Source organism: Panthera leo, chromosome B2, assembly GCF_018350215.1.
Source record: "Panthera leo isolate Ple1 chromosome B2, P.leo_Ple1_pat1.1, whole genome shotgun sequence".
NCBI classification, from domain to species: Eukaryota; Metazoa; Chordata; class Mammalia; order Carnivora; family Felidae; genus Panthera; species Panthera leo.
The window spans coordinates 57,786,140-57,801,017 of NC_056683.1; the positions used below are offsets into that span (position 1 = coordinate 57,786,140).

The following is a 14,878-nucleotide window of genomic DNA, read 5'->3' on the forward strand; positions in this document are numbered from 1 at the left end:
ATGCCTTGTTTAAGGGAAAAACAAAAACTCTGGTGTTTAATATATACATTAAGTACAACTGGAACTAGCTGTGTGTTCCTCTGAATGTATAACAGCAGTAATATTTTCTGAGATTAATTTCAGTAATTTTGTAATAGGTAACGCATTTTTAGATGTTCAAATAAAATGATGGAAAATGCCCTACTTTTAAGAGTATTATTATTTTAACTTGTGTTTTAAAATAATTTCTAAAAGGTAGTCGGTACAGAACTTATTGGAGTATTTGTATAAATGGAGTTAACAACCTGTAACTTTAAAAATGCTTAATTCCAAATTGGATTAACTGGGCTTTGTAGATTACACTTTAAAATTCTCTTTTCCAAAGTGATCCAATTTCACTCCTATTCTCTATAGTTTGCTTTGAACGAATATATGCCATCGGGGGAAAAGAAAAGTAGGTTTGTGTTAGAGGAACATTTCGCTGATTGTATAAATATAGTTTTAGAATCAAAATCAATTGTTCATTGTTTATTTTGTTCAACTTTAAATAAAATCATTATTCCATTGGCATGTTTTTCTTGACACTACTGACAGTGGTTAATGAAAAGATTAATGAAATAATGTACACATTTCATTAGAGGAAAAAATGTTTACTTTTGAAAAGTGGTTAAATGGTTTCTTTCTTTTCTTTCCCACCTCACTGATTTTCCAGCATTCTGTGCCAAAGCAATCCTGCCCTGGTTGACACATGTCAAGTCCTTGGTGTTATTATTAATGTCTTAAAAAGAAGTACAAAACTTTGATGCTTACTGTGTTAACAATGTTCCAATTGTCCTGGTTCATATATATATGAATGATGTCTCTGTTTATACACACACGTATGTTATTTCTTTCTGTTTTAAATGCACAATATGCTGCATTTTTATGTTTTCTATCAGTTAGACAACAAGTCTAAGGTTTACAGTGTGAAGACCAAATAATTTATCATTCATAGGCATTGTGTACCCATACTTTAGGTAATCTGTTGGGATACGTTCAGTTATAAAAACACAATGGAATGAAATAATTATAGTCTGTAATAATATATTGTATATATTTCAAGCAAGTTATAATTACTGAATAAACAGTATAAATATATTAATTTCTATTTTCTTCTTAAAAGCAGTCCAGTAACTCCCTCAGATCCAAGATGAAAGAAATATAAATACTGTGATTCAAATTACAGACGTTTTCTGATTACTTTTGTCTTTATCTGAAAAGGTAAAGAGTTATCTTACTTTCCCTTATAGAAATAGTGCTCATCTTATCTATTCCACATTGTTTCAATTAATTTCTTCCCAGATGCAAAGCTAGAAAATCTTATGCAGTTCCCTTTGCCATTAGGTGTGTTCACATGACTAAGTTCTAGCCAACAGAAGGCCAACAGAAGTGAGACATGCTACTTCTAGGACTTTCTCCATTAAACCATCCAACCATTTTCTGCCATGTTAACTGGAGAGTCATGTTTTCAGCCAAAAACATATGCCACATTGAAACTAAAAAACTTGAATAAAGTTGGATAAATGAACTCTACAAAGATGTGATCAGGATGTAGGAATAGTTTTGTTTTCCAGGACCACAACATAGTTAGTCTGATACCACTTCTGTATCTAAAGGGTACCTACCAAGAAGAAAAGAGCAGAACCTAGAGGAGAAGGACAGCTGCCAGGAGCTGAGACCTTCACTAGAGAGAATGAGCCGGTCCCTGGGACACCACACAAGGCCAAGGGAACATATAGCTTGACATTAATTGCTTGCTTTTCGAATTTCCTGTCAGTGTTCCCCATTGACTATCTAATAGGAAGCCAGAGGACAAGGGAGCTTATATTAGTTTGCTAGACCTGCCTCAACAAAGATGCACAAACCAGGTGGCTTAAATAAATGGAATGTATTGTTTCACAAATTTGCGGTCTTGAAGTCCAAGATCAAGGTGCCAGCAGGGTTGGTTCCTTCTGAGGGCTGTGAGAGAAGACTGTTCCAGCTCTCTCTCCCTCACTTGTAGATAGCAACCTTCTCCTTGTGACTTTACATTGCCTTCCAACTGTGTGTGTCTCTCTGTGTCCTAATTTCCTTTTTTCATAAGGATACTGGTCATATCGGATCAGGGCTCAATCTAACGAACTTAGTTCAACTTCATTACCTCTTTAAAGACTCTATCCCCAAATAGGTCCACATTCTGAGATACTGGAAGTTAGGACACCTAAATTCTATAGGAACACAATTCAACTTGTTACAGAGCCCATAATGTAATTTACACAGGTCAATTTTGAAAGACCTTCAGAGAAGAGACTGTAGAGTAGATCTGGAGAGATTTAGAGTCTATTGTATACTGTAGCTTAGCATAGCCTATTAAGAAAAGTGAATACTTCTTTGATCACATTACCTGTTCCCTTACTTAAAAATTCTCCAGTCAGTCTCTATTGCATATGATGTAGTTCACAGTTCTTACTGCAGCATTTGATGACCTACATGATCTGACTACCATTGCATCTGCAGACCTTATCCTCACTCTTTCCCACCTAACTGGTCTCAACTATACATTATTCCTTTTCTCTTTTGATACTATTCCCTAAGGAACATCCTCCTATCATCATCTAATAGAAACAATGTCAGTATGGCGCAGGCTTTGTATCCAGTTGAAAAACATATTTGTTATATCATTTGAAAAAATATTTGTTAATGTGTGAGTTTCATTGGCACGTGTCCATCTTCTTAAGTCCCATTTACTATTCTTATATCCACTATGGTCTTTCTCAAAACTCACTATAATTTATTGTATATCCACATGACTAACCACTAACAGTAACTGGTAAATGATTCTCTTAAGTGTAACTGAAGATGTTCTCATTTGTTGTTTTATTTGATCTGTACAGCTCTCGGTGTAGGAGGTGCTTACTACGGCAAATCAAAGTTCCAAACCAACAAATTCTCCATGAGGTAGCTCCAGCACAACTGGTAGAGTTTATACAATTTAGTTACAAATCAGGATGTAGACTAAGAGTCTAAGACTGAGACAGGAAATGAATGATTTTTTTTAAGGCAGGGATGTATTTTTAATTGATAGGCATGTAAAAAAAAAACTTTTGGGGCGCCTGGGTGGCTCAGTCGATTAAGCGTCCGGCTTCAGCTCAGGTCGTGATCTCGCAGTTCGTGAGTTCAAGCCCTGCGTCTGGCTCTGTGCTGACAGCTCAGAGCCTGGAGCCTACTTCAGATTCTGTCTCCTCCTTTCTCTCTGCCCCTCCCCTGCTCATGCTCTGTCTCTATCTCTCAAGAATAATAAATAAACTTAAAAAAAAAAAAAAACTTTTAAGGCCCATAACTGAGGAGGTCAGAAGAGGCTAATTTATTTCTATGTTTGAATTCCAAATCCTATCTCTCTCCAAGAACGAAGGTAAATATTAAGTAGGGCTTTAAAGGAAAAGTCCCATAAAATATATACATATATACATATATATATTAAATACAAATCCTATAATACTATAATGTATTAATATACAATTATATCATGATATAATAGATGCAATCATGTGATATATGCAATGATGTTTATAACACAAGTAATGTGAGGTAATAAATAATGCATATATAATATTTATGCAAATAAATATATGCAATGATGTTTATAACACAAGTAATGTGAGTAATAAATAAATATTATATTATATTTATATAATATAAAACATATATAATTATGGTAAATATACGAATAGACATGGATAAAGTGCTACATCACACTCTCAGATTTGGGTTTGCCTGAAAATATGCACCACTATCTTAGATTATCTCAGCTCCTTATGTTTCAATACATCTACAGTATTCAGGAGTGGAGTAACAAATGTACGCCTATTTGTATTTCTTTTTCTTCTTGATATACTATATGCTGTTGTTCACTAGCCTAACATCACTGCATGGTCCCATTTTCACTTTCCCTTCTTTCATTAAAAGATGAGCAACAGCTATAGCTAATTTCCCACTAAAAACTAAAATAGTTTTTAGTATATGTGCTCCTTAGTATCTTTATTATGCCAGTGTATATTTCACCTGATTTAAACATTCCATATTTTCCTTCCTGCTTTTGTTAAGTTAAGCAATCCACACTTCTTTTTTTAAAAGGGACATGCTGCTCTGCAGAACATCTTGTCTTTCCTTGTTCTAAAAAATAATGAGCTCAGTTACTTTTTCTTGGAGGATATTTGTTTCACTCTTTGTAAGAGTACTTCATCATGGTCTGAGTGAAACCTTGCTATTCTTTTTCTTATATTTCCATAAGAGCATTTGAGGAAAGATGCTTCTCCTATATTCATATTCAAGGGTAATGTCATTCAAGAGAAACAACATAAAAGAGTGTAGAGCTGGGAGTGAAATGTGCAACTACCATTTATCTTTACTTTAAAGAGTATATTAATGGTCAAAAAAAATTATTGGCGACAGCATTCTTGAACTGAGTTAAACTTAAAATTAAAGATAAATTTTCCCCTTTTACCTCTAGAAGTATATTTTAAAGGTATAGGAAAATAAAATTAATGGAACCCCACTCTTGTTCTTTATAGGTGATAATTGCAGACAAAAGCATATTTGTATAAATTTCCCATTACTTCAAATAAATCAAAAACTTGTGAAGAGATATTTCTGAATTTAGAGAACTTAGACCATAATACAGACAGATTACTACTTCTTGATAAAAATTAAAAGCAACAAATTGTAGGTAAGTTGCAAAAAAGTCATAGAACATAGAAAGTGATTTTTTAGTTGTTAAATACCTTTAAAAGTTACTTGTGATGAGGAGAGTGAAAAGTATGTGTTCTTGGGATTTTTAAATGTTTTACATTTAATGTTTCTTTTATTTAAAATTTTTTAAAATATTTTTTTTATTTTTGAGAGAGAGAGTGAGTCAGGCACAGAAAACGAGGGAGACACAGAACCCAAAGCAGGCTCCAGGCTCTGAGCTGTCAGCACAGAGCCCAAGCGGGGCTCGAACTCATGAACTGTGAAATCACGACCTGAGCTGAAGTCAGACGCTTAACCTACTGAGTCACCCAGGTGCCCTTTAATGCTTCTTTTAAAGAAGATTTTAAACAGTATGTTGTCACTTTTAAAACACTGACTGGACATATTATAGTAGAAAATAATGATCAGGTTAGAAGGCAGAAGGTCATGGTTCTAATCTTGCCCTCTGTTAAAAAGAAAACCAGAGGCTAAAAATGGTGTCACTTAGGCCAAGTCAGCAAAGAGTTACTACCTAAACTGACTGCAGTTTTAACCCCCTGGAATATAACCTTTAACCAGTCAACATGTAATTCTTGATCAATACTAGGAAATTTACTGATAGACCCTTTCTATTCCTCTTTGGAGGGTAACCTTGCCTAAACAATGTATTCCTTGTTAATAAATTCCTCTTTTTAATGCCCTCTCTCTGCCTTTAAAAATCTTTCTTTTGTTTGGGGCTCCTGGGTGACTAGCAGGTTGAGTATTCGACTCTTGATTTCAGCACGGGTCATGATCCCAGGATCATGGGATTGGGACCCGTGTCAGGCTCTGTGCTGAGTGTGAAGCCTGCTTAAGATTCTCTCTCTCTCCCTCTCTATCACTCTCACCAGCTCACAGGTGCACTCGATCTCTCTAAAAGAAAAAATAATTATTTTGTTTACCTCAGCAGAAATCCTCTCTACTTGCTAGAGGGGATGCTGCTCAACTCAAGAATCATTTAATAAGGCCAAACAGATCTTCAAATTTACTCAGCTGAATATTTTTTTAACACTTCCTACTGTCTAACAATGTGATCTGGAGGAAGATGTCTACTTTCTCTGAGCCTCAGTTTTCAAATATGCAAAATGAATGTTATGGACTGAATTATGTCCCCTGCAAAATTCATATGTTGAAGTCCTAACCCCCAGTGCTTCAGAATGTGACTATATTTGAAGATGGGGTTTTTAAAGAGGTAGGAAATTAAAATGAGATGATTGATGTCTTTATACAAAGAGGAATTTAGGATACAGATATACACCAAGGAAAATGATGTGAAGACAGAGAGAAGACAGCCATCTACAAGACAAGGAGAGAGCCCTCCAAAGAACCAAACCTGCTGACACCTTGATCTCAGCCTTCCAGCCTCCAAAATTGTGAGAAAATCAATTTCTGTTGCTTAAGCAGCCAATCTGTGGTACTTGTTATGGCAGCCTGACCAAACCAATATAATGGGCTTTATCAAGCTATGATTACATACAGTTATATACTGTTTAATGTGTGTGAATTTTGTTCTTACATTAATCCTTCATTGGGCAGGTTATTTAAAATTCTTATCTTCATCTTATCTTGAATATACAGCAGTTCTTTTAGGGTTAAGAGAACAAATTATTTATGTTTCTACAGCATGGATCATAGGGTCTATACCTTAAAATTTATTCATAGGATTGGAATAAGAGCAGCCTTGGAGTTGTGCCATTTTTTCAAAACTATGTCTTTTCCTGTATTTAATCTATCTCTCCATTTTGCATCCGGAAAATGTACATAATAATTAGAATTGTTCTTAACAATAAATAAATTCATACCACCTGACACATTATTGGTGCCTAATAAACTTTAAGTATGATTACTGTATCCTCAATGATTTTTTTAACTTTTTTGCAACATACCCCAGGCCAGAAATGGTTCTCACATCACTTCTTGTCTGTCTTTGTTTCGTCCAGGAGCTAAAATATGTCTTTTATAACTTATTTTCACTGTGCCCTAATTCTCATATACCTGCTTTCCTTCCAGATGATGGTAGTCTCTGCCCAGGAAAATTGTTATCTCGGCTAAGATGGAATTTACCAAAGTGCATTGCCCCCAGTGTTAACTATTCAAGAGGTTAAAATGCTAAAAAAAAATATTAAAGGATTCTGTGCTTATATTTTGAGTAAAGCAAAGAAAGTAAGACCTTACTAAATGCATCATAGAGGTCTTAAAAAGCTCCTGTGTATTTTGAGCAGTCAAAGGTGGTATATGTCATGTAGCCTTTCCTCAATTTAGTTGACAATAGATTGGTTTTTGGTCAGTTTTCTAAAAGATACGAAATTCTTGGAGGACAGAATTTGGAAAGTTCTGGCTGAAAGAGGGTACAACACCCTTAAAACTTTCCAAATAACTTCTTGCCTCATCCCTGTTTTAGCCTTTTTGCTTTCCTTTTTATTGGATTTAAATAGATAATTATTATTTAATAATCAGCTATTGTTGTAACCAAATAACGTATTTTAGTCTCCATACTGAATTAGGACTGTGGTATGTGTTTTAAAGTACCATTTAAGTAAAAAACAATAGTAGAGGGACACAAAACACATAACACAAAGGTATTAATTCTATATTTAAAATAAAGCTTTGCCGTAAGTCAAGGAAGGATAATTAAGGGAAAACGTCATTTTCACTTATCCAGATAGGCAAAATTATACCTAATGTTGGTGAGAGTTTTGGGATAGAGTCACCTTCAAACACAGCTTTTGGGAATAGAGCAATACATTTTCATTATTCTATCTTGACTATGGTATAATGAATCATTTTAAATTTCTTCTTTATGTTTTTCTGGATGTTCGAAATTTTCCAGTGAATATGTTTAACTTTGCTTATCAAAAGAAATACCACTTTATTTGCTTTTTATGATTTCTCTAATTTGAAAATAATATGAAGGTTTAATGACTTCTTTGTAAAGCTGCTTATATAATTTCATAGATAATATAACCCCTTTAACATTCTTTCCTCAGCACTATTTTAAGGACATAGAGAAAAGGCAAAATGGCTTGATAAACATTAATTCACATTCAAGCGCATGTGAATATCTCCGATATCAGGATACTTGGATAACCTCGACTTTAAAGGGCAAAAACAATATCCAGAGGAACAGTCTCTGTTACTTATAATAATGGTAAGTCTACAAGAAAATAGATATATATTACCTGATAAACAGTGTATACTTTTGTCCATCATCCACTTTAACGGTAGTGTTAATGCTTCTCAATTTTGCTTCACCAGCACAGAAAAAGTGGTACTATAAGAAAAAAAAAGTTTCCTTCAGTTTTTCACAACAAAATTGACACATATTTGCATTGGACTTAGAATTTACCAATGATTTTTATATTGCTTTGGAGACAAAGTATCTGAAACTTAAGAGGTGACAATTCAAGGTATACAACTAATAAACTGTAGAATTAAAATAAATAAATGTATAAGTATTATATACATATACATGCATCATCTATGTGTACATGCACACATACACACAGACACTTCTAGTTTCTGTTCCAATATTCTGGGGAACATGGTTGAGAAAGGCAGCTTTTTCTGCTAGCAGAAAGTGAGTATTATTAGCAAGCTTCCTTACATACTACCAATTGAGCAACGTGAAGATCAGTGAATACAGTGTAGAGGGTGATGTTAAAAGTCCAAGGAAGGAAACATTGAAGATGATGGAGGTTAACCATTTATTCTAAGCTTCCTGAGGCTAGAGGGGGGGGGGGGGGGGGGAGTGTCTTTGTAGGGTTACTACTAATTGAGCCAAGTTATATTTTAAAAGGGGGCAGATCATGTCTCTAACAGGTACATTTGATCAGGACTCCCTGAGAATTCCACAGGTAGGCTTCAGTGACCTATTCACCCTCTTCACAGCATATGTCTGCATGTATATTAGTTATAGTATAGCTATTCTTTCCCAGAAAGGGGCTTATCATATCAACAAGAAATGAATAACCTACATATATGTTAAAGAAACACAGATGCATGGTGTTGCATAATTCCTGTGCATCTAGCTATATTTAAGTTGATATACCTAAAACCCACGTTGGGTCCAAAGATAAATATTATATTATGCTATATATTTTAATTTTATGATAGATTACAAAAGATTGCAAAAGATTCCTTAAAAAATTATCTACTACAAGTTGGCTTTAAGAAATATGTTAAATAGTATATTTAAATGTTAATGATAAAATGATAAAATGTTAATAATTCCCTTTTATCTCCAAAGCTGTCAAACGAATATAAAATATTTAATGGATCATTCTATTATTTTTACTTGAATCTTTTTATTATAAATAGCTCCTTTATGACATATACAGATATATATACCACATATATGTCATATATATGTGACATATATAGACACATATATCTATATGACATATATAGACATACATTATATATTAAATTACATACATATAATAGCTACTATTTATTGAGTGATTACTTGGGTGTCACAGAGTTTTAAAACATTTTATAAGTATCAACTGATTCCTTCCTTACAATACAAAATAAAAAACAAAACTCTATGAAGTAGGAACTATTCTTTTATTAGCTCCATTATTCAGAGATGTAAACTAAAGTGAAGTGATTTGCTGCTAGCCAGGGAGGCACAGTGATTTGCAACACAGACAGTAAGTCTGGTGTCTGGTATTTGAGTCCCAACAATGAATATTATGTAGGTACTTAACTTCCTTGTTATTAGAAAGAGCCAGTGAAGTGTTTTTAAAAACTATTTCAAAAAATAAAAATTAAAATTAAGTTTCATATTATTAAACTTTCCTAAAACTTGTGATTTCCTAAAAAGATTGACTAACAATTCTGCATTTCTAGAATAGGTCTTAAATTATGATCACTGTAAAAGTTCAGCCATAAATATGTCTTTTTGTGAAAACTGTAATGTAAATGCATTCCCCATATGATTATACTTTTAAAATAGATGAAGAAATTGGAGCATAGTCTCACAAATCATAGTGGAACAAGGAAAATCTTAAAATCATGAAGACAGAGTAACACTGAAATTTCCTTTAAATCATTGCAAAGAAGCAGTGATGTGAGCAGAACGAACATGAATTTTGGATTTACACAACAAAGTAAAACTTCCTTATCTACCATTCTTAAAGGAGTCCTAAGAGCATGTGTAATACTGAACTCTGTGAGAAGCCTCGCTTGTCTGCATGATTTTTGCAAAATGCAGAGAGAAAATATCTAACCTTCACATTTGATTCATGTCCCAGACATCCTTCTACATGTTTATATGCATTTACTTATTTACTCATTGTATTACATTTACTCCCCAACATTTATTCATTTATTAACTTGAGCTTCACAACAATCTTTATTACCTTCATTTTACAAGTGAGTAAATTTAAGCACAAAGTGCTTAAGTGACTTGCAAGTTCTCAAAGCTCCTAAGTAGCAGAGCTGGGCTCCAAACTCTGACTCCAGAGATGACGATCTTAATACATTTCTTAAGATGGAGCCTTATACATAATTTCAATTCAGTAAATGATAGTAATTATTATTACAGACATGAGTAAATATCCTTTGTCATAAAACCCGAAGTAAAGAAATTCTACAAGTCTTTTCTCTCATTATGATTTTATAATTCCTCAATGTCTTGATTCAACCTATTGTGAATTTATTTTTATCCATCTGAAAGTGAAAGGAGTCTCCATCATTCATCATTTCATAAAACATTTCAGGGGGTATAGCTCAGGGGTAGAGCATTTGACTGCATAAAATATTTCACCCACAATCCTGCAAGTCTCTGTTAGTTCCTCATAATGTCTATGGAGATGTCCACAGTGGTGAGAGGAACGAACTAGCTGAGATAGACACTCAGTTAATGCGAGTTTGCAGCAGAAAACTGTGCTGAGGGGAAACATTTTGAACATGACCAATGATCAATATTATGTGTGTTTTATTATTTTTTATATTTGGTCTCCATATTTTTATGCTTATTATAAGAATAATGGAAAATGTTGGTCTTAGTTGAGGAAAATGCTGTAGAGCAGGGATCAGCAAACTTGAAGACTGATGTCTGATGATTCATTACTGTGTTCTATTTGTTACAGAATTCTATTTTCTTACTCCTGTTTCACTTGTTCCTATTATTATCTGTAATCAATTGGAAGCAATATGAGGAAAATAAAGTGTGTTTTGTTTACCACTGAATCCTCAGAACCAATGACAAAGTGATTGATGATAGATAAATGTTTAACAAATGAGTGAACATTTAAATACATGAATGAGTAAAAATATTACCACTACTAATGCCTACATCTGGCTGATATTTATTAATATCAGACTTTGTACTAAATTACATATTATGTGTTGTATTACTTAAGAAAGATGAACATTCAAAGAAAGTCAAACTGGTATAACGTGACTTATTTAAATTATAACTATTTCATGGAAATTCACATATTTGATCACATCATAAAAGAAATGATACATAAAAATACAGTGTTATATTGAATATTTTAGGCTATGTTGAGTTACTTTATTGCAGTGATGACTTGGATGGCTTCCTTAATCTGGGTATTTACCACAGGAATAGGAGTTGATGGGTTATGATAGAACAGTACTGAAAAAAGAGCATACACTTTCAACTCAAAGTCAGCCTTATAATTTAGTGTTTGTTAGCTGTGTGATCTTGGAATTTTAATTTTTTTTTAATGTTTATATTTGAGAGAGAGAGATGCAAGCAGGGAAGGGGCAGAGAGAGAGAGAAGGAGACACAGAATTTAAAACAAGCTCCAGGCTCCAAGCTGTCAGCAAAGAGCCCAATGCTGGACTTGAACTTGGGAATAGTGAGATCAGGGCTGAAGTCAGATGCTTAACTGACTGAGCCACCCATGTGCCCCTGATCTTGGACTTTTAAAAGAAGTTGTTATAAAGACTACCAAGTGTTAAATCCATGATCTCAAACTTTTTGATCTCAAAATCTCTTTGTGCTCTTAAAAATTATTGAGGACCCCAAAGAGTTTTTGTTTACTGGGTTATATTTATCAATATTTATAATATTAAAATTAAAACAAACATTTTTAAAATACAAAAATGTGGAAGTACACATTACATTAGTGATCAGAAAGATGACATCATCACATGCCATGCAGCCTCTGGAAAACTCCACTATATATTTATGAGAATGAGAGTAAAAAAAGGCAAATAACAGTATCATTAAGATAGCTTTTCCTTAAGGATCCTCTGAAAAAATCTTTGAGCTCCCCAGATCACATATTCCACTAAAGCTACAAAAAATGGTAGCAGTTACTATCACTGGGATATTGGGAAACATAACAGAAAAAGGTTAAAAATAAAGAGAAAAGAAGAGAATGATAGCTATTCAAAGTATATACTATTTTGAAATATAAATACTGAATATGAAAAAATTACAAAAACAGAACACACAGCCTAGTGGTGATTATAAAAGATATATTTAAGATAAAATTTTATTTTGACAATAACCACTAAAGAATCAGACTTTCTAAAATTCCTTTAAATGAAATAAATATAATGACTTACCTTTAAAGTACCATTTTCAATAAATAATTGAATAAAAAACTCATCAACTGAATTTGAGTCTTGCTTGATATAGAGCAGGAGTCCATAGGAGTTGAAGGTATGAAATTCTAGTGATGCGTTACTTTGTGGACTTAACAACACATTCCGAAATTCTAGATAGGAATCTCCATAATAACAAATACATCTGAAATCTGTGGAGTCTGAAAGAAAATACAATTTAGATTGGAATTGAATGTTCAATAGTTGGGTTTCATATTAACATTAGCATGTCTTCTAAAGTGGCTCATACATGACTATTTTCTGCCTGTTACAAGCCCGGGTACCTGTTTCCTTTTGCCATAGTCACAGTGGTTTGTCATAATTTCTATGAATTGGGGGCTTCACGATCAAATCTCACTGGATGTCTAGATGATTAATCTTCAACAGGGCATTCACTTGCATTTTACGTTACAGGTCAACAGAAATAGGAACATTTTCTAATGATGTCCTTATTCATTGTATATACATGACGGTATCAAATTTTGATTTATGTCAGTCATTACTGTTAATTTGATTGTGTGGCTTTTGAGGGCCAACAGACTATTTAGAAGTAAAGGAACTGTCATCCTTCTGTAGCAACACTTTTACCTGAACTTCTTTAAAAATCATCACTTGAGTGTTATCTTTCTTTTTCTCATCTTCTGAATATTTTAATTAGCCTCAATCTTTTTATTTTTTTATTAAAAATTTTTTAACGTTTATTTATTATTGAGAGACAGAGAAAGAGACAAATCATGAGCATGGGAGGGGCAGAGAGAGGAGACAGAATACGAAGCAGGCTCCAGGCTCTGAGTTGCCAGCACAGAGCCTGACACAAGGCTCGAACTCACAAACTGCAAGATCATGACCTGAGTTGAAGTTGGACACTTAACCGACTGAGGCACCCAGGCGCCCCAATTAGCCTCAATCTTTTAAATGAAACAGACATTTTGAGCAAAATACTTTGACAATTCGCATTTCTTAAATTTATAAATATATGATTAATGAAACAGCTTTTTTCTCTGGATAAGATACTTTATATTATTAAAAGTTACTTTTGTTTGATAAAAACTTGACTGATTGATGATATTCTTGTAATAATGGATATGAGTTATCTGCTTTCACTTCTTTCCTTCTGCTCCTCCTTCTGTGATACACACACATACAAACTCCCTTTGAAACTTCTAAATTGGGGAGAAGGAGCCAAGATGGCAGAATAGCATGGAAGTTTTGTGTGTGTGTCACATCCATGAAATACAGCCAGACCAACATTAAACCATCCTACACACCTAGAAAACTGATTGGAAGACTAACACAACAATCTGCACAACCTGAACCACAGAATTCAGTAGGTACGCGACACGAAGAGCTGAACTTGGGAAACCAGAAGCCGCAAAAGGAATTCACCCCAAAAGAAAGAGCACAAAGAAATGACAGCCAGGGATTTAACCAACACAGATACAAGCAAGATATCTGAACCAGAATTTAGAATCACGATAATATGAATACTAGCTGGAGTCAAATATAGACTAGACTCCCTTTCTGCAAAGATTAAAGATGTAAAAAAACACCCAGAATGAAATTAAAAATGCTATAACTGAGCTGCAATCATGGAGAGAGGCAGCGGTGGCAAGGATGGACAAAGCAGAACAGAGAATCAGCGATATAGAGGACAAACTTATAGAGAATAACGAAGAGCAAAAAAGAGAGATTAAGGCAAAAGAGCACAATTTAAGAATTAGAGAAATCAGTGACTCATTAAAAAGGAACAACATCAGAATCATAGGGGTCCCAGAGGAGGAAGAGAGAGAAATAGGGGTAGAAGGGTTATGTGAGCAAATCATAGTGGGAAACTTTCCTAACCTGGAGAAAGACACAGACATCAAAATCCAGGAAGCACAGAGGACTCCCATTAGAGTCAACAAAAACCGACCATCAACAAGGCATATCATAGTCAAATTCACAAAATACTCAGGCAAGGAGAGAATCATGAAAGCAGCAAGGGAAAAAAAGTCCCTAACCTACAAGGGAAGACAGATCAGGTTTGCAGCAGACCTAGCACAAACACTTGGCAGGCCAGGAAGGAGTGGCAGGATATATTCAGTGTGCTGAATCAGAAAAATATGCAGCCAAGAATTCTTTATCCAGCAAGGCTGTCATTCAAAACAGAAGGAGAGATAAAAAGTTTCCCAGACAAACAAAAATTAAAGGAGTTTATTACCACTAAACCAGCCCTGCAAGAAATTTTAAGGGGGAACTCTCTGAGGGGAGAGTACATACATATGTATATGTACATATATGTACATATACATATGTATATACATATATGTATATATGTACATGTATATGTACATATATATGTATGTATATATGTATATATATCTATGTATGTATATATATCTATATATATGTATATATATAATTATTTATATATATAATTTAGATACATATAATTATTTAGATATCTATATCTATATATCTATATATCTATCTATATATAGATAGATAGATATTTAGATATATATATAATTATTTAGATATATAATTA

At 33.7% G+C, this 14,878-nt stretch overlaps 1 protein-coding gene across 1 annotated transcript in view; it reads right to left on the bottom strand.

Annotated features, from left to right (window-relative positions):
• Positions 1-14,878, bottom strand: part of EYS (eyes shut homolog) — a 1,768,122-nt gene that overhangs the window by 598,269 nt on the left and 1,154,975 nt on the right. The window contains 2 exon segments of the mRNA XM_042939126.1: positions 7,944-8,035; positions 12,313-12,503. Coding sequence (XP_042795060.1) covers positions 7,944-8,035; positions 12,313-12,503 — 283 coding nt within the window.